The following is a 21,050-nucleotide window of genomic DNA, read 5'->3' on the forward strand; positions in this document are numbered from 1 at the left end:
TCTCCCAGACCAAGGGTTCACAAACCAGCAGACCAGCCTCTCATGGGGTAGGCGGGTGGGGTGGGACCCTTCCCTCTTTGATTCCTGGAGCTGTGCTCCCCACTCCCAGGGTCCCTGCCTGCCCACTGTTTACGAGGCGGACGCTGCCGCTCTGCTGATGACAACTTTAATGCCACTCAGAAAGGATTAAGATCTTACTTAAACATACACACAAAGCTCCCTTGGGCACAGCTGTCAAGGTGAAGAGCTGAGGCGGCAAACCTTGCAAAAAAAAAAAAAGGCAGCAATAAAGTTGGAAACATCACGAGGGAGATTCCTCTGTTCAGAAGCCCAGTTGGGGCAGACTTTTCCCGCAGAAATCTGCTCTGCTCTCCCCAGCTCACCTCTGTCCTCTTCCCCTCCCACTGGGGAGAGGAGGAGGGGCTGGCCCATTATCCTCAAGGCCACGGTGGCTGCTAGCATCACATGCCCTCTGAGCTGAGTCAGCCAGGGCCCTGGACTCCTTCAGCTGGCACGAGTGTTCACTTCCTCCTAGGCCAGGCTTTCTCCTGACAGCAGTGGGATGATCAAGAGGCAGCCTGGGCAGAGGCAACATCTCCCCTTGGGTAGAGGTGCCAGCCTGGCCAGGGGATGTATCTGGCTCCACCCACCCCTTGGGTGTCCCCACAGACATCTCACTGCCTTTTGCACAGTTTATTTCATTCTTTCCCTCACTCTACCCTCCTCACACCCAGTATGCAGCTCTCATTAGCACCCCCAGCACCCCACCCACCCTGCCCCCTCCGCCGTACCTGCGGCCCACGGAAGTTCCCAGGTCAGGGATCAAACCTGCGCCACTGCAGTGGCAACACCAGATCCTTAACCTGCTGCACCACAAGAGAACCCCTCATTCGTTCGCTCTTAAAGCTTAATGGAGCCAAAAGAAGGTGAGGAATGTTGACAGTTCACACAGCTACGACACAGGGTGTGAGGCCTGAACTCTGCTCAGTCAGCCTGTTCCAGATCCTGTGTTCTCCCGCGCCCTTTGCGGTCACATGCTTCCCTCTTTGCGGTCACAGGCTCCCCGGGGAGGTGGGGAGGTTTGCCTGGAGGACAACCCTGGTAGTCAGGAGCCTGGTGGTGTGGGTCCTCCGGAAGCTGGGGCCTTGCCTGATCCCTGGGTCCCCCAGCCGCCATGGGGAGGTGCACCCCTATGGACAAAGGGCCCACCTGCCTACCTGCCACGACGCCAGCCAGGTAGACGAGCCCAATGCGGGTTGCTCCGTGCACCATCTCCAGGGGCACCCCCACCAGGAGCTGCAGCACCACGTTTAGTCCCAGGTGCTCTATCCTGTACAGAGACCACATGCATTCACTCATTCAGCAAGATGCTGGGGATCGGCTGGTGAACAAGACCCTATAGCTGCCTCTGAGGAGCTCACCGTCTGGGGCTGGGGAGGAGTTACAATGCAAACAGTCCATCCTTCCGCCCTCCCTGCCCGCTGGCACAGGAACACGGGTACAGGGCCTGGGCGGGACCAGCCGTGTCTGCACGTGCCAGTGAGGGGCTACCCATGTTCAAGATCCAACAACTCCATCAGGTGACATGTGAGAAGCAGAGGCTAAGAGAGCGGCAGCGATCCGCTTAAAGTCACACAACTGGTTAGTGGTCAGGCTGGGACCACGGCCCAGGTCTCTGATGGGTGGGACCTGCTCCATCATCCAGGGCACTCGATTGCTCTGCCTCACTATTATGTTTATAAGAGCTACTTATATTTGAAGAGAAAGATGTTTGCCAAGCAAGTGCAAGCATGAAAGATACCTGCTAGAACGTAATAAATCCAAGTCAAGCCCCAGTTCCTACTGTGTCCAATCCTGGCTCATGAGTCAACTGAAGCATGAAGTGCCTCCCCGACTCTGCTCCTCAGCCCTGCGAAGTTGAGGCCGGGACACAGCAGGCAAGGCATCTGGCCCCTCAGGCTCAGAGTGGAGACAACCGTCGGCAACCACTGAGGAGTCTCCTTACCCCAAAGCGTCTCCCCAGCAGGTGCCCCAATTAGGGGGTGGCTCCTGTGCCTGTTTTAGAGGCTCAGCAGGAAGGGAGGATCAGAGTGGAGCTTCCTCCGGGCCCCTGAGGATCCTTCTGCCGAGGAAAGAACCATGGAGGCTGGGGTAATCCTCTTCTCATGGGCAACCCCGGGGACAGGCACCCCCAGGGCTTTTCCGGACTTTTCCTTCACTTCCTTCCCTAGAGAGTCTGCAGAAGACAGCACAGAGGCCTGGCATCTGGGGACTCTGATTTCCCAACTCCACACTTCTACGGTGTAGAAACAGTCCCCTGCCAAGGTCATGTTCTTCAAGGGGCTTGAACCTGAGAAGCCACCTGGCCTTATCTTGGGGCAGGAGACCCACTGAGAACTGATTACACTCCAGGCCCCCAAAGAGGCCACAGGGTTCTATAAAAAGAAAATATAAGAACTGCCAGAGGGTCTCAAAGAGACTCATGTCACCATATAAGGAGACCTCTTTGGGAAGGAGGTGGTTTCAATAAGTCTATCCTTTATTTCATTTCCAGGGGCACTCACACACATGGTTTATGGACAATGAATATAATGGCTGACCATTTTTTCCTTTTTGCTTTGGCCACTAGGAAGCTCAGAATAAATCTGTAACCTACTTATAGCAAATATATAGAACCACATGATGTGTATGTGTGTGCTGATCTCGCTGCTGGCTTTTGGCATTATTCTTCTATTTTCCCTTTCCCATGCACTCTTTTATCAAAAAAAATTTATTACAGTTGATTTACAATGTTCTGTCAATTTCTGCTGTACAGCAAAGTGACCCAGTCATTCATACATACATATACACTCTTTTTCTCACATTATCTTCCACATGTTCTATCACAAGTGACTGGATATAGTTCCCTGTGCTATACAACAGGACCTCACGCACTCTGAATAATTTACTCAATTTGATATTAGTTTCAAGAAGCCATCTCAAATCCTGTGTCCAGGCAGATAAAAATAAACTTAAAGATATATTTTACATTGTAAATCAACTATACTGCAATAAAAATTAAAAAAAAAAAAAAAAACATTATTCTGGAAGTTCCTGTTGTGGCACAGCGGAAATGAATCCGACTAGGAACCATGAGCTTGCGGGTTCAAGCCCTGGCCTCACTCAGTGAGTTAAGGATCCAGTGTTGCCATGAGCCGTGGTATAGGTCACAGACGCGGCTCGGATCTGGCCAGCAGCTACAGCTCTGATTCGATTCCTAGCCTGGGAACCTCCATATGCCGCACCAGCGGCCCTAAAAAAACAAACAAAGAAGCAAACCATTATTCTGAAAAAAAAAAAAGAAAAAGAAAAAAAAAAGGTACATTTTAATCCAGGCTCTCTGGACCCATTATCTTCCCCCAGGGACTCTGACAGAGTGAAAGAAAACAGGGCCTTACCCTGCGTGCATGAAGATGTATGTCAGGAAACGCCAAGCTTGTGCTCGGAGCTGTGGATGGTAAACCAGGGAGTTCTTCAGGTATCGTGGATGGGTCACCTGCAGCACAAACTGGTTCAGCGACACCCCGTTATAGAGGAAAAAGGCAACCTAGATGAGAACACAGAATGAAGAGAGCCTGTCAGCAGGTGGGACTCTGCCCAGGAAGCGCTCCTGTGCTGACCAACATTTAGAATCTCTACAGAACGTGTCACAGAATGAGGCGCATCCCCACGATCAGGGCCCGGGCTAGCTTTCCACCTCCTCTCACCCCACTTGTGTTCCATTATTTGCTTTTTGCTCTTTTTTAATGGCTGTACCTGCAGCATACAGAAGTTTCCAGGCTAGGGTTCGAATCGGAGCTACAGCTGCTGCCCTTCGCCACAGCCACAGCCACTCGGGATCTGAGCCGTGTCCACGACCTACACCACAGCTCACGGCAATGCCAGATCCCCGACCCACTGAGCAAGGCCAGGGATTGAACCCACGTCCTCATGGATACTAGTCGGATGTGTTTCTGCTGTGCCACAACAGGAACTCCTGTTTGATTATTTTCTGTTAAATGTTCACCAAACCATCTCATGTTCTCTGCCCACAATTCCTCAGTGCTAAGCAGGAAGGCTCTGGAGGATTTTAAACTTTAATTTCAGTAATAACTCACATATCCACTTGGGGGGATGAGGTAATTCCACATAAGCTGATTTAAAAAAACAAAACAAAACAAAACTGTGGCAGAACACAGGTAACATAAAATTTACCATCCTAAACCATTTCAGCTCTACCACTGTACAGTTCAGTGGCACTAAATACATTCAGAAGGCGCAACCATCACCACCGCCCATTCACAGAATTTTTTCCATCTTGTAAAACTAAAGGAAACTCTATACTCATTAAACATCAATTCCTCTTCCCCCCTCCCCAGCCCCTGGCAACCCCCATTCTGCCGTCTGTCTCCACGCATCTGACTATGCTAGAAGCCACATCTAAGTGGAATCATACAGTATTTGTCTCTTGTGATAGGTCTATTTCACTCAGCATAATGTCATCCAGGTAATCCATGCTGTAACATATGTCAGAAGCGCCTTCCTTTTTTGAGCCACACTTGTGGCACACAGACGTTCCTGGGCCAGGGATCAGATACAACCTATGCCACAGCTGCAGCAATGCCAGATCCCCAATCCACCGTGCCGGGCGTTGAACCCCCGCCACCACAGAGACAATGCCAGATTCTCAACCCGCTGCAGTACAGCGGGAACTCCAGAATCTCATTTCTTTTGAAGGCTAACATTCCACTGTACGCACCTACCGCATTTTGCTTAACCGTTCATCTGTTGATGGACACTGCGGTTGCTTCCACCTTTCAGCAATTGTGAATAATGCTGCTATGAATTTGGTTGTACAAATACTTTTTTTTTTTTTCTTTTTAGGGCTGCATCTATGGCATATGGAAGTTCCTGGGCTAGGGGTTAAATCGGAGCTGCAGCTGCCAGCCTACACCACAGCCACAGCAATGCCAGATCTGAGCTGCATCTGTGACCCTCTGAGCTGGATCCTTAACCCACTGAGCGAGACCAGGGATCAAACCCACATCCTCATGGATACTAGTAGGGTTCTCAATCCATTGAACCACAACAGGAACTCCTTTTTTTTTTTTTTTTTAAACACAAATATCTCTTTGAATCCTTGCTTTCAATTCTTTTGGGTACACACCCAGGAATGGAATTGCCAGATGTTATGATTGCTGTGTTTAAGTTTTCTGAGGAATTGCCGCACCGTTTCCCATAGCGGCTGTATCATTTTACATTCCCACCAATGGTACACAAGGGTTTCCATTTCTCCGCATTCTCACCAACACTCCGCATAAGCTGGTTTTGAAGACGACTGAAGTGTTCTTGTTTAAGCCCTAAAAGGGTATTTATTTTAACTATTTTTTTCTGGAACTCTTCCTAGAATACATAATTCATGTCCCTAGGTTTTTAATTTTAAGGATGCCTCAGGTATTGATCTGGGCCATAGGAGTGATGTTTCCAGCAATTGATGGGGTTTTCGTTCCTATGCTAAATGGCCCCACATTCTTGTGTTTCTTTAGGACTCAGGTTTGCCTTCACATTTTCTGCTGTCCTCTCCTGCACTGCCAGGTTGTCGGCACATTATTAAACAGGTACGACAACCAGGTTCTTCCTTCCTACTGCTGGTTGGTAGGGGGCCCTTCTAGTAGTTTCCCACAATGTCCCTTCTATTTTCACTCAGTTATGGAATCATAAAACCAGTTACTAGAACTGTGTGTGTAACCAAAGGCCCTGGGTTTTGTTACAAGGACTCAAACAGATATTTCAACGTTTCCCGGTTGCTTCTAGATTGGTGGCTCAAATTTAAACAGCTCAGGTGGAGTTCCCTTGGTGGCGCAGTGGTTAACGAATCCAACTAGGAACCATGAGGTTGCAGGTTCGATCCCTGCCCTTGCTCAGTGGGTTAAGGATCTGGCATTGCCATGAGCTGTGGTGTGGGTGGCAGATGTGGCTCAGATCCTGCATTGCTGTGGCTCTGGCGTAGGCTGGTGGCTACAGTTCCAATTCGACCCCTAGCCTGGGAACCTCCATATGCCGTGGGAGCGGTCATAGAAAAAGGCAAAAAGACAAATAAATAAATAAATAAAATAATAAACAGCTCAGGTTTCTTTTTGGGGCGGGGGGGGCAAGCCCATAGTATGTGGAAGTTCCCAGGCCAGGGACTGAACCCACACCACAGCAGAGATCCAAGCTGCTACAGTGACAAAATGCCAGATCCTTAACTCGCTGCACCACAAGGGAACTCTACAGCTGGGGTTTCTGAAAATTTGAAACCAATCTGAAAACAAGAACTGGCCCCTCTGGATGACGTTATGCAAATTATTTTAACTCACTGGTCCTGCTTCCCCATCTGGAAACGGGGATACTAACGCCTATGCTTTCCCAGTGATCGTGGGGGTTTAAAAATGACCAAGTACAGGAGGAGCCAGTCCTGGGTGCGGCCCTCGCTCAGGGGAGGCAGCTGTACTGAGCGTGGGGCTAAGCCTCCCTGGGCTGAGCCCGGGAATGGCTCAGACCTCCCAGCAGCTGGATTCCCTGATCTCTCTGGAAGCTATTCTGACCACCTAACACCATGCATGCGGGTGGCCTGGCAGCAAATACAGCTTCCAAGCCAGCTTGTTATTATTGGTCCTCAAATAGAAGCTAATAAATAGACCAACACAGTAAGTGCTTGGAGAACAAGTCCAAGAATATCTCAGAAAAATCGCAACTTCAACATGTACTTGGATGAAGCCAGAACAACAGACAGAGGAGTTCTGGCCTGCAGGCCAGATATTTAGGAAAAAAGGAGAAGGACGCCATGAAGCGTAATGATCCTGCAGTTTGATCCGGCAGGAACTTTACAAGAACATATGCCGGGGCGCTAATTAGGCCCCTGGCTCTGGAAGAACAACGATGGAGATCATAAAACTCCAAGGGGCACCTAAACATCCGTTCAGGAGCTGGGGCTGGGGAGCCCACAGGTCCTGGGGCTGACGAGCAGAAAGAATTCAGAGTTCCACACACATGGGCACTGACTCAGAAAGGAGGACTTTGGATGCTGTTGCATAAGCATGAGACTTGGAGAATAACAATAGGTATGGATGATTCCCCGAGGGGAGAATGTTCTTGCAAAATACGTTAAGCCCACATTTACCTGTTCATAAACACTCCCTCCCATATGTATTTGTGTAATGCTTTTGTGTTCAGAAAGCACCACCAGCCGTCCTCTCGCTCTAAATAGAGTAGTCCTGCGGGAGAAGGAGGGCAGGCCTCGTTATTCCTCCTTTACAGGTGGAGGATGGAGTCCCAGGGGAGGAAATGACTCGTCCACGTTACTCACTCCGGGAAGGACTAAAATAAACTGTTTTAATGCGTTAGCCTGGCATTGGTTCAAATCAATGAACTTTTGACGTCGTCTTTGCTGCTGCTGTTTTCGGTGGGGGTGGTCCTGTGAGGACTTTGCTGCAGCGCATCTTGCTTAAAGTAATAATCTTTGTAACATCTTTGTGGTCCAGGGGTTCCAATACACCTGCATGCACTGACTGTAACAGGGCCTGACTTGTAGTGACAATGGCTCTGCCTTTTGGTGGAGAGGATGCTGGCCACCCTTCCCCTCGTGACCTCAGATATCCTCCTGATCCGCCCCCCCCCAGCAGGCCCTCTCCGACCTGGTCCTTACCTCCAGCAGCGTGACTGTGATCATGAACCAGGGCGGGGGGCAGCAGGTGTAGCTGTCGTAGTACCACTTCCGGTCGATCTCCCGGGGCAGGGTCTCGTAGGCCACGTGGCGGATCAGTCGCTGGGAGAGGTTCAGCCCCTTCTCCTCCAGCAGGGCCTTGCTACAGAGCCGGCGGTTCCCCTGCAGGATGGCCTGGCGGAAGCTGTTGGACCGCTTGTTGCTCATCTACACGGGACAGAGGGTGAGGGAGGGGGTCAGAACTGGGACCTCAGGGGAGCCCCCACCCGTTTCCCAGCCAACACCGTCTTTAGATCAACCAGGCCTGCCCCCACCTTCCTCTTTCTTGGGTAATAGTTACCAAGAAGCAACATTCACCTGGATGCCCATTCCCAGGACAAAAGGACACTTTGGAAAGCAGAAAAAAAAAGAAAAGGAAGAAGCAGAAGCAACATTGACCTAAACTCTCATGTGTCAGGGGTTCTTCCAAGCACATCACCTCTTGGCTCCTCTGATGCAACCAGCCTACCTGCTAGATCAAGACCGTGAATATCCCCATTCCACCAGACAAGGAGACCGAAGTATAGACAGGTGTAGGAATCGATCAAGTTCAAACCCAGTGAAGCTCCAGGGCCTATATTCATTTCCACTATACCTCCCTCTGCCCACCCATCCATCATCCATCCCAATTTCCTGAGCAACTACTTCGTGGCAGACATACTGGCAGATGCAGGAGATAGAGTGGAGCTCAAGATAAACAAGTAACCACCGTTCATGCTTCAGAGTGAAGGCTGTTGCTGGAGCACACAGGACGGAGCCCAACCTGGTCCCCCCAGGTGGTCAGGGCTTCCTGGAGGAGGTGGTATGAGTAAGAACTAGAGGATAAGTAGGAGTCGGCGTCCTCAATCCCCAGAACCAGAACCCAAGCTGTGCCTGTGGGAGGTCATCAGTCCTGAGGCTGAAGAAGGGAACTGTGATGCTCAGGACGCCCAAGGACTGGCCCCTGCCCTGGCAGAGTCCTGGCCGCCTCACCCAGAGATCAGCCTGACTCCCTGAGACCAGAGGCTGCACTGGTGACTTCCAGCCTCCCGAGGCCTCCGTCACCTCGCACCCGCCCTCCACCATCCCACTCTAGACCTTCCCTGTGGGGAGCTGCTCTAGAGGCACCGCTCTCCAAAACCCAGCGCCACACTGCCGCCCGGGGGCCGTGCCATGGTCGCTGGGTGGGGATTATCAACATACTCCAGGGATTGTGGGTCCCGTGGTGGACATCAGGCTAAACTCGAAGCAGGAGTCCAGCCAGGGCTGGGGAGGTGAGCCAGCCAGACCAAAGCACAGGGGTTTGAAGCCCTTGTCAAGGGCCAGGGAGCTGGGCAGGGCCTGGGTTCAGACCAGGCCGGGTGGAAAGAGCCTCCATCTGCAGTGCCTCTCCCCTGTCCTGGGCTCTGCCCACACCTGCAAAGCCTGGCGTAAGGCTGCCCCCTCACCAGGCTTTGCCGATGACCCTTTTTCAACGATTCCCTACTCCCATCCCCCCGGGGCTGCAAAGCATGCATCTGGTTCTTAGTGGCTTGGCAGTTCTGGAAATGCTGGCAGGGCGTGGGACTCCAGGTTCACTGTGAGCCCAGGACAGGATCATCATGTGGTCAAGTCAGTTTACAGGCACTCTCGCCGTCCTCTTTCTCAATCCCCGCAGGTACACACGTATATGGGTGTGCACGGCAAAAACAGTCATGGACACACGCCTGGAAGATCCGTGGTGTGGAGGAGCTCAGCTTCTGGAGAAGTTGTGTTTGCGTGTGGGTGTGCACACCCACACACACACTTTCTCACCATTCCCATGTCCTGGGGTACCTAGAGCTGTGCTGGGCACAGCAGTGGCCGTGGTCTCTGGCCTCACAGAGCTTACAGGAGAGACAGATGGGTGAATAGTAGCAAAAGGGCACGGCATCCTCATTATTTGTTGCATCGCATTATCCTTACATTAAAAAGATGAGGACAAGAACCGGGAGAAAGGAAGTAATTTTCTCAAGGACCCATAGTTAGTAAGCAAGAGTCAGGATTCAAATCCAGATCTGCCTAACTTGACCGCCCATGCTGGCCCATATGGTGCTTTTGTGCCAATTGGATAAGGCAGCCTCTTCTTCCAGGTGGATGCACCCATTCCAGGCCTTGCTGAACAAAGTCCCAGCCAGATTTCAGTCCCCATACATCCCTCTGTCGGGCATCCTTGTAGAGTCCACAACCTGCCCACCCATACATGGTAAGGCAACCCTGGCCACTCAGCTGTAATGCAATGCGGTCTGTACTAAAAGACCGTCCTGCACAAAGCACTGTGGGGCTCTGGATAAGGTTGGTTTGTTCTCCCTGGGTCGGGGCGGGGAAGGGCTCACAGAGGATGCAGACGCGTTAGTTAACCTGCTGGAAGAACATGAGAGACAACAGAAACTTTTCAAATATCTTATCTTATTTAATCCTTGCCACTACCCTGAAGAGGGCATCCTTTGGCTTCATTTTACAAACTGGAAAACCCTCCAAGGATCTTTCCCACTGAGTGGCAAAGGCAGAGCCTGGAGCAGGGGCCAGGTTGGCTTGGCTCCAGCCCCTGAGCTCTCTGCCCAGCCTTTCCCCTGGTGAGCCCCTTCTCGGTCCTGGCCTCCAGGGCAGCCCTGCTCACGGAGGCCAGGCTGGCCCCTCCAGCTCCGAACGTGAATAGAGAAATTCTGATGGTAAGGAGTAATCTGCTGTAGCAAATTCACACAGAAGGCACCACAGTCCCCCGGCAGGAGAGAAGCCGCTGACTGGCCCAGCCGTGCCCTCACTCTGCCCTGGACTGAGCAGGGCCCGCAGCAAACATGCTGGGGCTGCAGATGAGCCGACGCAGATTCAAACCTTCAGCCTGGTCGCTGGTGGTGCTGCTGGGTTCCAGTCACAGGGCTCACCTCCACAGCCCATCCCATGAAACCCAAAGGTCCTCAACTCCTCTGCTTAACTGAGTTCTGTTGCCCACCCTCCAGGAGTTCTGCTCCCTGGGTCCACTCTGAACGGCAGATTCCTCAACCACTAAAAGCCTCACAGCTGTTGCCAGCCATCGCACTAACCTCCAGGCAAAGGCAGCTCCTTAATCAAGAGGCAATTAAAACAACTCCAAAGCCCGTACCTCGGCATCGGAGAGCAAACCTGGCTCGCTGGCGGAGTCCTGGTGCCCCCATCCCTGAGTCCTGACCCCAAGATGCCAGACCACTGGGCATGGGCCTCCTGTCTCCAGTCCCTCCAACAGCCCAGGATGTCTGCCAGCAGGTCTGATGAGCATCAGCTTTAACTCACGTGCCCCATCACTCTCGAAAGGTCTGGCTTGATCCTCCCAACATCCACTCCCCAGCTCCTCTCCTGCCAATACTATCTCCCACCTCCCATTCCCAGCCTTTCATTTCAGTGGAACGGACCCCACACCCAGCTCCAGGGGTGAGCACTGATTGCTCTGAGCCAATCAGCACATCCTGCTGACCTAAACTAGACCAATGGGAGCAGAGAAATCCCAGGCCTCATGCAGGAGCTACCACAAGAAGAGGCTCTCTCCTCTCCCTCATGGTGAGGCCTGAGGGTGTGAGGGCTGGAGCAGCTGCAGCCACTCTGCTGCTATAATGGGAAGGTATGACATTGCCAGGAGCTACGTGGAAGGAGGCTGACGCTGCAGAAAGCAGAACCAAGAAACAAAGGGAAAGCAGGTCCTTGGTGATTTCCTTTAGCCTGCTAAACAAAGTCTGGACTTTTTCAAAGTCGCAGGCCCACAGCTGCCTTTAATCATCCAAAAGGGTCCTCGAAGCTAAACGCCCAAACAGGCCCCTCCCAGCAGCGAGGGCCCGAGAGCGCTCACCAGGTTGACAAAATCCTGGTAGCAGATCTGCCCATTGGCATGGCTGTCGGCGAGGGCCAGGAGCACCTCCCTCTTGTGCGGGTCCAGCTTGGAGCTGTGGCTCTCCAGGAGGCTCCGGAACTTGCCTGTGCTGATGTAGCCCGTGTTCCCAGGGTCAAACTGAGGGAGAAGCACACACAGAAGTGGGGTCAGCGGGGTTCCGTCCGCACTGCCCCAGGTACTCCATCTCCATCACCACTCACAGCCCCTGTCCCCAGCCCTCTGCCAACAGGCCCAGGTGGCACCTGGGACGTTCCCAAGGCCCCCAGGGGAACCATCCAATTAGGGCAGACAACCACCTACAATCCTAGAGAGCCCTGGAGACCTCTGAGATGGCCCAACCCAACCATCTCATGCACAAAGAAGGAAACAGGCTCAGAGAGGTTTCTCTCTGCTCTTACTCCTGACCCTGGGCAAGGGGGAAGCAGGGTGGAAAGCTGATGAGTGGGAAGTTCCCTTGTGGTGTATCAGGTTAAGGGTCCAGCATTGCAGCAGCTATGGTGCGGGCCACACGGGTTCGATCCCTGGCCCGGGAACTTCCACAAGCTGTAGGTGCAGCAAAAAACAAACAACAACAAAAACCGGGAAAGGTGACAAGTGGAGGAAGATGAGGAAATCTGGGGCTTGGGCTAAAGGGACTGAGCAGGTAAGGCTCAAAGCCCTGTGAAGCAGGGAGCACAGCCTGCACAGCCCTTCTGCATCTGGCTTCCGGCCCCTCTCTCACGCCTGCACCCATGTACATCCCACACCCCGCACACAGCCATGCAAGGCTCCCCAAGGACACCATGCTCTGAGATCCGGTTGGTTCCTGACTCTGCAGCTCTGCACGTGAGGGTGCCTCTGCCTAGGATTCCCTCCCCACCCTCCAGTCTCCCTGGGGGACTCCAAGCCACCCTTCCCTTCCCAACTCCTCAGGTGTCCTGTGTCCAGAAAGCCTTCCCCCACACTCCATCCGATCCCCCTGCACCTCGGACAGTGCACCCCCTACATCCCGCCCTGTCCTCTAACATCTATTCTCTATTCCTCCCTGGACCGGGTTCCTTAAAGGTCGGCATTACAAGCTGTTCCCGGGACTTAGCACAGAGCCCAGCAGAGTTGGCACCATGCTGGGTGAATAAGTGGATGTCCGGGGAAACAGTGGGCGGGTACTCACTTTCCAGGGAGAGCCTCAAGGGTTCAGGCAGAAAAGCGGCTTACCCAGGTCTCCAAAGAAGCCCGGAACCTTTCCGTCCCCCTGCCAATGCCCCCCTTCCTCACAGGACCCGCCCCACGTCCCCCCTCAGCGCATATCCTGCTGGAATAGGACACGAACCGGCTCTCAGGGATGCCCAGAGCAGGTCCGGTTCACCAAGTGCTTCTCCACACACACTCACTGCACTTGGAGACGCTGCCGCAAGTTGCTTAGGTTTTAAACAGCAAACAGACATCGCGGATGCCCGCGTGTACTTGACAAGGGAGCCCTGAACACCAAACCCACGTTTCCCCCTTTCTGGATAAGGTCAGTGAACGCTATTCTAGGAGGACTGATTCTGCACGCAGCCCCTCTAAGACAATCCAGGAGAAAGAGCCAAGAGTCACCAGCCACGATCTTTCAATTCTCCCCGGAACTCAATGCGAGGGCAACGCAACGCAAGAGGACAGCTCTGACCCCGCGTATTTAAAAATCGGCATGTATGTCCCACCCTCCCCCCAAAACACCAGATTTCAGAGATGGCACCTACTCGGTTCACGCCATCGAGTATGTCAGGAAACTCACCTACCCCCCACACCCCCAGCTCCAGAAAGATCTTTAAGAGTAAAAACACCTAATATCTGCTGAGTGTTTCCATGAGGCCAAATACCATCCTAGACACTTCGTGTAATTTCTTTGACATCCCACAACCACCTTATGAGTGGGTCCTATGCTTACTGCCATGTGACAGATGAGGAAGTAGAGGCCTGGGAAAATGAGCACAGAGAGGTTAAGGGACGTGCCTGCAAGCGGCAGAACCAGGATTCCGGGATCCCACACCTGCTCAGCTCCAGCTACTCCAGGGCCTGTTCTGCTGATCAGAGGCAAGATGTAAGGATCCAAGAGGTGTGTGCAGACCCGGGAAAGGAGGGGGCTCCAGGAGTCTCAGGGGCCTGCACTAGACAGATGTTTTAAAGCAGGAAAGAGCTCAAACAACAGTTCTGATATCCTTATTGCTCAGATAGGAGATGATGCCTGGAGAGCGACAGTGGCAGGGGCAGCGAGGGAGGGTCTCCTTCTCTGCCTGGGACCCCTCCCATCCCCACAGGCTGGCCATGGGGACTCACCAGCCTGGCCCTGCCTGGCCCCTCAAGGCCCTTTTACCGGGGTGGTTGGTGGGGGGGCAATGGAGGGGAGGGGTAGTGGTGGGGGTGGGGGTGGGGGAGGAGGTGAGAAGCAGCCTTGAATCCTGAGAAAATCTCTCCCCTCCCCACTCCTCCCCTGGTGAGTACCACAGGGGGCAGTGGTCTCTAGGGAGCCCCTCCTGCTTCAGCCTGGGGGAGGAAGCCACTCCCCTCCCAGGGGCCCATCAGGAGGGCGGGGGCGCTGGGATCAGGCAGGGGCTCCTTTCCCTCATTCCAGCTCCAGACAAAGAGCCACCTGCTCCCCTGCTCTCCGCTCCCTGCGCCCCCCGCGCCACAGCTCCCTGCTGTTGTCCTAGTGACAGGGGCTACCCTGTGGCTCCTCTCCCTACAACAATCCCCCACCCCCACCCGGGGCCTGCTAGTCCTGCCCCAAGCACAGTACAGGCTCCAGACTGCAGAGAAGGAGCTGGAAGTAGGCCGAGCCTCCCTTCTCTGCCAAAACTCTACCTTTCATGCCAGGGCCAGACAGGCCAGACAATGGGGGGTCATCGCTACCCTAATAAGTAGGCTCCAGGGATAAAGGAGGGTGACTGGGAGGAGGGAGAGGCAGGGAGGGGGCCAGCTGCCTGGGCTCCACAGATGTACACAGGACACCTTCCAACCTCCACCCCAATACCTGGGCGTGGGGGAGGCGCAGAGAAAGAGCAAAGAGGAGACAAAGAGAAACTCAGAGAGTGGATTCCTGCAGAAGGCAGAGAGATGGGTACCACTGCCCTGGAAGGAAGCTGAGAGCCTCTAAAGGAGGCTGTAAAGAGCAAAAAGGCGGAAATCCCATTCTTGTCTCAGCCCCTCAGCAGTGTGTGTAACGTGGGGTAAGCAGCTCAAGCCATGTGTGCCATCTATCAAGTGGGCCTGGCATCTCCTGGGGTGTGGCGAATGCAGGGACACATTCTCGGGGCCCAGGGGGCCCAGACGGCCCAGACTGCGTGCTGGCCTCCACTTGCCTCATTCAAAGCAAGGAGGGGGTGGCCCTGTCATGAAGGCTCGACCCACCCTCCTGGACACACCTCCCACCTTTGGGCCTCCTCGAGGGCAGCTGTGGTGTAGGGGACAGAATCATGCTGGCACCACAGTTTGAAGCTTTGGGGGAAACAAACCCTACGAACTCAGTTTCTCTCTTAATAATGTATGCAAGTCCCCAAAGCTCCCTGTCCTGGGTGTTCCACACCCTGGATTCGTGCACTTCAGACAGGGGGGTGCTCTCAGGATGAGGTCCAGGCTGGGCGGGTTGGAGACAGCCTACTGGGGTCCACCCCTGGGGGTGGTGGGAAGAATGGGGCTGTGAGTGGGCTGCAGGCAGGGGCCCCTGGGGAGCCAGGACTGTAGAGCATCCTCGCAGCCACCTCCTGAATGGGGCCAAGCACTGGAGGGGGGCAGGGCGGGGGCAGGGGGGAATGCGAGGCCACATTCGGCCTTCCTAGAGGCTGCTGGCTCAGAAAAGGAGGAAAGCACAAAGTGAGAAGTGACCCTCCCACGGCTCCCGCCCACCTGCCTCAGCTTTGAAAAGAGCTGCGAGACTCCGAGGTGCTTAATCCCATCAGCACCCAGCCCTCTGGCCCCTTAATCCTCTAGGTCGCCAGCCGTCCCCCCTCTCCGCCCGGGGCCCCACACAAGCTCTGCCTTGTATCTCACCTCCTGCCCTGGGCCCCTTCCTGGCTCACTTGTGACCTTATGGCTGCAGAAAAGACCCACCAAATGCTCTTTGTGTTGTTGCCACCTGGGCACGTCCCCGCCTCTGGGGCAAGTAGCTGGGCGAGAGTTCTGGAAGGAGGCTCGCCCTCAGCTGCTGTGCAGTCTTGGGCAGATCATTAACCACACTGCCTCATTTCTCCAGCCATCGTGTGGTAGGAACTCCCCTCCCGGGGAGATGTAAGGGGGGGGGTCTGTCCCCATCCCTCCCCCATAATCGTATCGTACACAAATGGAGGCTAAGGCAAAGAGAAATCCACAGCCCATAGACCCATCCACCACCCATGGGGGCGGGGGATCAATTCTGCCTCCTTGCTCAGTCAAAGGGCTGATGGGAAATGCAGCATCAGGATGAGACAGCTCACGCGATGGGGGAGGGAAGGGGAGGTCTGTGCTCTCAGGGGGACCTGGTGACACTAGAGAAAAGGGCAGCGGGTCAGGAAATGACAACCCATGATCCAGGAGAGCTGAAAGGGACCTCAGTGGTTCTGAAACTGCTCTGCAGAATTGTAGGGGCTGGGGAACCTCCAAGGTCCAGAGAAGTGGGGAGGGGGTTGCTGAGTGGCCCCGTCTGAGCTGTTTTCTGTATCTGCCTTCTGCGTACTACCTGGCTGAACAGCAACGCAAGAGGAGCTGTACACGCAGAGCCCCTGCCAGGTATCCAGCGCTACCTCACCGAAACCGCAGCTTACCCTACGTCTTGGTTTTTCTCAGACAGTCCTGGTTTACACCTATTGTCTGAGCATGAAAATGAACAGTGCCCCTTTCACCCTCAAAACTGTCCCGATTTAAATAATAAGTTGTCTGGTCCCTCCATTTAAACCTCACAGCAAGCCTACAAGGCAGAAGCTATTTTTTCATGGGAGCAAAATGAGGCATCAGGAGCTGAGCTGCCCAAGTTTGAAGAGCTGGTACTCGGGTGCAGATGGCGCCACATCCAGGTGGAGGGGCCCAGAGCTCGTGTTCGCCCACCGTTAGGATGCCGTGGCTACAAAGAATCTGAGAGACCCTGGTTCAATCCTCTCATTCATTCATTTAACAAAAGTTTACTAAGAACTACGTGTCAGGTCTCACGCTCATTTTATGGATGGGGAGACAGGTGCAGAGAGCAAAGGAAACTCGTGCAAGGTCACAGAGCAAGTCAGCGGTCAGGACAGGAATAACTCAGGGCTCCTCCATGGGGGTTGGCCGGTCCAGCCTCGCTCTGCCTTGTTTTCCTGTCCTATTTAGTTATACAAAACGTAAGTGGCTCAGAGTCTCCCAGTGTGTGTTTTGTGAAATACCAGGCCCAGGAGGGTACACGAAATAAGGGTGCCGTGGTCCCCTAAGTTTCGGAAACGCTTTTGGAAGAGCATGATGCGCAGATCCTATTAAGAGTTCTTCAGCATCTTACAGTGGAGAAACCTGATTTTGTTCAGCCCAGCATTTCCCAAACTTAGTGCATCTTTGATCACAGTGTTTTTTCCCAGCAACAATCATGAAACACTTTTAAGGGAAAATGGATCAATCCACAGTTGAGTCATTTTTCCCTTTTATGAAACCAGCCCCTGCCCCTCTTTTTAGGGCTGAACCTCTGGCATATGGAAGTTCCCAGGCTAGGGGGTTGAATCCTAGCCTATGCCACAGCTATGCCAGATCCAAGCCGCATCTGCAACCTACACCACAGCTCACGGCAACGCCGGATCCTTAACCCACTGAGCGAGGCCAGGGATTGAACCCACATCCTTGTGGATACTAGTCGGGTTCTTAACCCACTGAGTCACAAGAGGAACTCCAAACCAGGCCCCTCTGTCGGTGGTTCTGAACCAGCGTTTTGCCTCCATCTCCTGAGTGGCACCGTCCCTGGAGGCAGCTAATAGTCTGTTCTGAGTCCTCCAGCAAAGTTGGAAGTCTGCTGGATCCAGGCCCCAGCCAGAGGGTTGAGGAGGGGGCCAGGCCCTGGCAGAGGCTGAGGAAGGAGTGACCAGCCTAATGGGCCGCTGAGCTGAGCTCTCAGGGAACCAATCCCGCAGGGGCTGGGCTCTGCCTGCTCAGCACCCAGGACAGCGGCACCACTTCTTCCCTCCCTGCAGCAGGCGGGTGAGCCCGGCCAAAGCTTCAGAATTTACGCGGCAGCAGTAAAGCACAGGAGAAAGAAGAAAGGTACATGTCGATTTAGTATCTCTCACGCATGTGTGACCTGCACAAACTCATTTCCAGGACAATTCCACATCTGGTCCTCTCTCTCTCCCAGGGGATGGCCTCCCTCTCCTTGACCTAGAGGAGACCAGGGCTGCTGGGTGTGCGCCCTTACGAGAAGACAAAAGGTGGCACCTGGGGTGCCATCCCGGTACAGAGCTCTCAGACCTAGAATTTAAGGCAGGCTCCCGTCCCTGGCCCCACTGTCTCCTCTCTGTCCACCAAGACAGAACAGCCCCAAGAAAGGACCCCGTGGTGTGTATACTGAGGCAAGAAGGGTGCTGGCAGCTGCCGCTTCCCACTGGGGATGGGGGGAGGTGCGGGGGGGTTACCATGGCTCATCTGCTGGCCCTTGCATCATTACTCAGCTTCTGAGCAGAGCAGAATTAATGAAGCTGCCCAGGGGTTTGCCACTCAGCAGAGCTGCCCCTCGCAACAGCTAGGGCCCACCAGGGAACTCCGACCCATTCATGGATATTTACGGCCCCATAAATTAGGTCCAGGCCTGCAGCTGCCGAGGTCAGGCGGTGAGGTTAAGGGAGTAGCAGCTTTCTCTAGCAGTTCTCCTGCCTTGCAAATGAGAATGCTAATTCCGCCCCATAAACCACCTCACACCATCCCCTGACCTGAAATTCTCATCTTCACAAGTATTTGATTGCTTTTATTCTCACACTACCCCTGGAGTAAGTGTGGTTAGTCCCATTCAACAGATATGGAAGCTGAGGAAGCAGAGGTGAACGACTTGCTCCGAGGCACTTCAGCGAGTGGAATAGGGCACCGACTGGCCTGCTTTCACTAGGAGTGGATCTATAAAGACCTCAAGCATCCCTGGGAAGAAGAGAGACTGGCTCCTAAAAACCAGGTTCTGACCCCTTCCTGTCCTCCAGTCTCCCCACATGGAGGCCCGAGGGGCTCTGGGGCTCCCTTGGGGTCTGGCCAGGCATCTGGCAGCTGGGGAAGTTGCAGCGATTCTAGGATTCCCAGTTATATTATTTCCGTCCCTCCAGCTGCCACCCCAGCGGTCTGCGGGAGGCAGCTCATCCCTTTCAAGGGGAAGCTCCAAGCCAGGCTCCTGACCATCCCCCCCAGACATCAAACAGCTGAACCCCAGGATCTGAGGGGGGCAGGCTGATTAAGAAGCTAGATCACCCTTCCCCCCCCAAAAGTGGAGGACATCCTGGCCTGAATGCAGGCTGAGCCATCGGATAGTTGACATATTTCCAGAAAACTAGCCAGCTCTCTCAACACCTGGGCCTCGAGAGGAAGAGGAGCTGAGATGTTCAGGAAGCTGGGGGATGGGCGGCATGAGGGGGGGGCTCCTCTCTCTTCCAGGCCTGTTCCTCTCCACCCTGAGAGAGGGCCCCTGGATGACCCTTCTTCTCCCCTTTCGGGAGCCCCCTCCCTGAGGGCCGTGGCGGTGCACAGACTCTGAGGGGGGCAGTGGAGGCTGTGACTCAGACGCAGGCCCCTTGGGTCCCAGGAGCAGACGTAATGCCTGTGCTGACTCATCCAGGCCCAGCCGGCACGGGCACGTCGTCGTCGTCTGGGGAACAGCCATAAAGGCGGGAATCCAGGGGAGCGGCGGGCAGGGAGAGGCGGGAGGGGGTGTGAGCAGGGAGGAGGTCCCACCCCCTCGGCCTACACCCACTGCCTCCTGCTGCTTCTCCTGGAAGCCACAGGCCCCTCTGGTTCCCAGAAAAGAGGGATCCGGGGAGAAGGAGGGGAGTGGGAAAGCCCTCTGACCAGGAGCAGGCTGGGCAGGACATCCTGTGGCCCTCTGCCCAGTTTCACAAGACGCCCAGGAGCCTGGTGGAGAAACACACCCAGGAGCCTTGTGGACACTCCCCCCCACACAAACCCGCTGCGCAGCATCCTTGTTTTCTTAGGGGACCATTGACCAAAACTGCTCACCTTGGCCAAGCACGACAACAGCTGCTTGCACGAGCTGTCTCAGAGCAGGAGGCCCCGATAAGGAACGCGGTGCTGCCCTGAAGGACTTTGGAGGGGCCGACAGGAGGGAGGAGACAACCAAGCTCCCAGGACCCTTGGCGCTGGACTCCATCTTGGCTGAGAGGTGCGCATGCGCCACTCAGGACCCTGGGCCAGACCAAGTACAGGCCGAGCAAGGTGATTGGACAGAGACAACCCGGAAACGAACCCCATTCCCGTAAAACCGGAGACCGACAGCCGCAGGGCAGAGCAGCTCCCCTGGGTCCCGTCACCCTGGGCTCCCCTTCCCAATAAAGTCTCTTGCTTTGTCAGCACGTGTGTCTCCTCGGACAATTTATTTCCAAGTGTTAGACTAGAGCCCGTGCTCAGGACCCTGGAAGGGGTCTCCCTTCCTGGAACAGTCTGCTTTGCATTTCTGGGCCGGCCCCACCCCTTGGGGCCTGTTTCCTCGTCTGTAAAGAGGAGACGGCGCCGCTCACCTCGCAGGGGTATGTGAGAGATGAAAACAAGACCAGGACATGTGTGCGCACAGCAGACACTCCATGTTTGTTCTCTCAAAGGAATACTTCCCCATGCAAACCTGACCCTTGCTTTTAAAAAGCTGGTGGGACTGGGGTGGTCACTATGCCTAGTTTCCACAACGTGAGATACACATCAGCTCATAGTGCCCTGGGCCCAGTCTCACGACTGACCACAGGGAGTTGCCAAATGGGAACACTGGGCAGAGGAGGCCCACTCTGGGCTCCAGGCACCTGGCGCCCGATGCCTTGTTCTCGCTCTCACCCTCCACCGTGCAGGAGGAAGCTAGTGAGCAGAGGGGGACACGCTTGGGCATCCACGCTCCCCCCAGACAGCCCCTGTCCCCAAACTTCTCTCCTTCCTCTGTGGCAGGTTCAGGGGGGAACATGGGTTTCCAGCTCCTGCCCTGAAAAAGTCAGCTTGACACCGTGGAAGGAACCCAACTGGGGATCTGGACACTTTGATTCAAGACCTAGAACTATGACGCGCCAGAGCAGCATTAATTGCTGTAAATTCCAGTAGCACAATAACAAGCACCGTATTTATCAGGGGCTCACTCCATACTGTGCCAAGCGTGATGCACGCACTGTCTCATCAGGCCTCACGATGGCCTGAGAGCAGCTTACAGATGAGAAAACTGAGGCTGGTCAAGGTTACCGGGCTGGCCCGCTGTCCCAGAGCTAGGAGGAGCAGAACTGGGACCTGAGCCAGACGCCTGTC

At 54.4% G+C, this 21,050-nt stretch overlaps 1 protein-coding gene across 9 annotated transcripts in view; it reads right to left on the reverse strand.

Annotated features, from left to right (window-relative positions):
* The window catches only part of RHBDL3 (rhomboid like 3), a 48,450-nt gene that overhangs the window by 19,620 nt on the left and 7,780 nt on the right, over nt 1-21,050 (reverse strand). For 5 of the 9 annotated variants that reach the window (XR_014821420.1, XM_084985223.1, XM_021067455.2 and 2 more), the window contains 4 exons: nt 11,580-11,738; nt 7,706-7,930; nt 3,438-3,586; nt 1,218-1,330 (listed from right to left, as the gene is read on the reverse strand). Coding sequence is in view for 7 of the 9 variants with exons in the window: in XM_084985223.1 (XP_084841349.1) it covers nt 1,218-1,330; nt 3,438-3,586; nt 7,706-7,930; nt 11,580-11,738 (646 nt within the window). In the remaining 2 variants the exon portion in view is untranslated. Of the gene's footprint in view, nt 1-1,217; nt 1,331-3,437; nt 3,587-7,705; nt 7,931-11,579; nt 11,739-19,772; nt 19,966-21,050 lie in introns of those variants that run through there. The other 4 variants (XR_014821421.1, XM_084985226.1, XM_084985225.1 and 1 more) reach the window with 3 other exon arrangements.

This window comes from Sus scrofa, chromosome 12 (genome assembly GCF_054392235.1).
Source record: "Sus scrofa isolate SSC_HxYL_T2T_F1_AM1 chromosome 12, Sscrofa_HxYL_maternal_Yorkshire_Landrace_v2.0, whole genome shotgun sequence".
In the NCBI taxonomy this organism is placed as follows: domain Eukaryota; kingdom Metazoa; phylum Chordata; class Mammalia; order Artiodactyla; family Suidae; genus Sus; species Sus scrofa.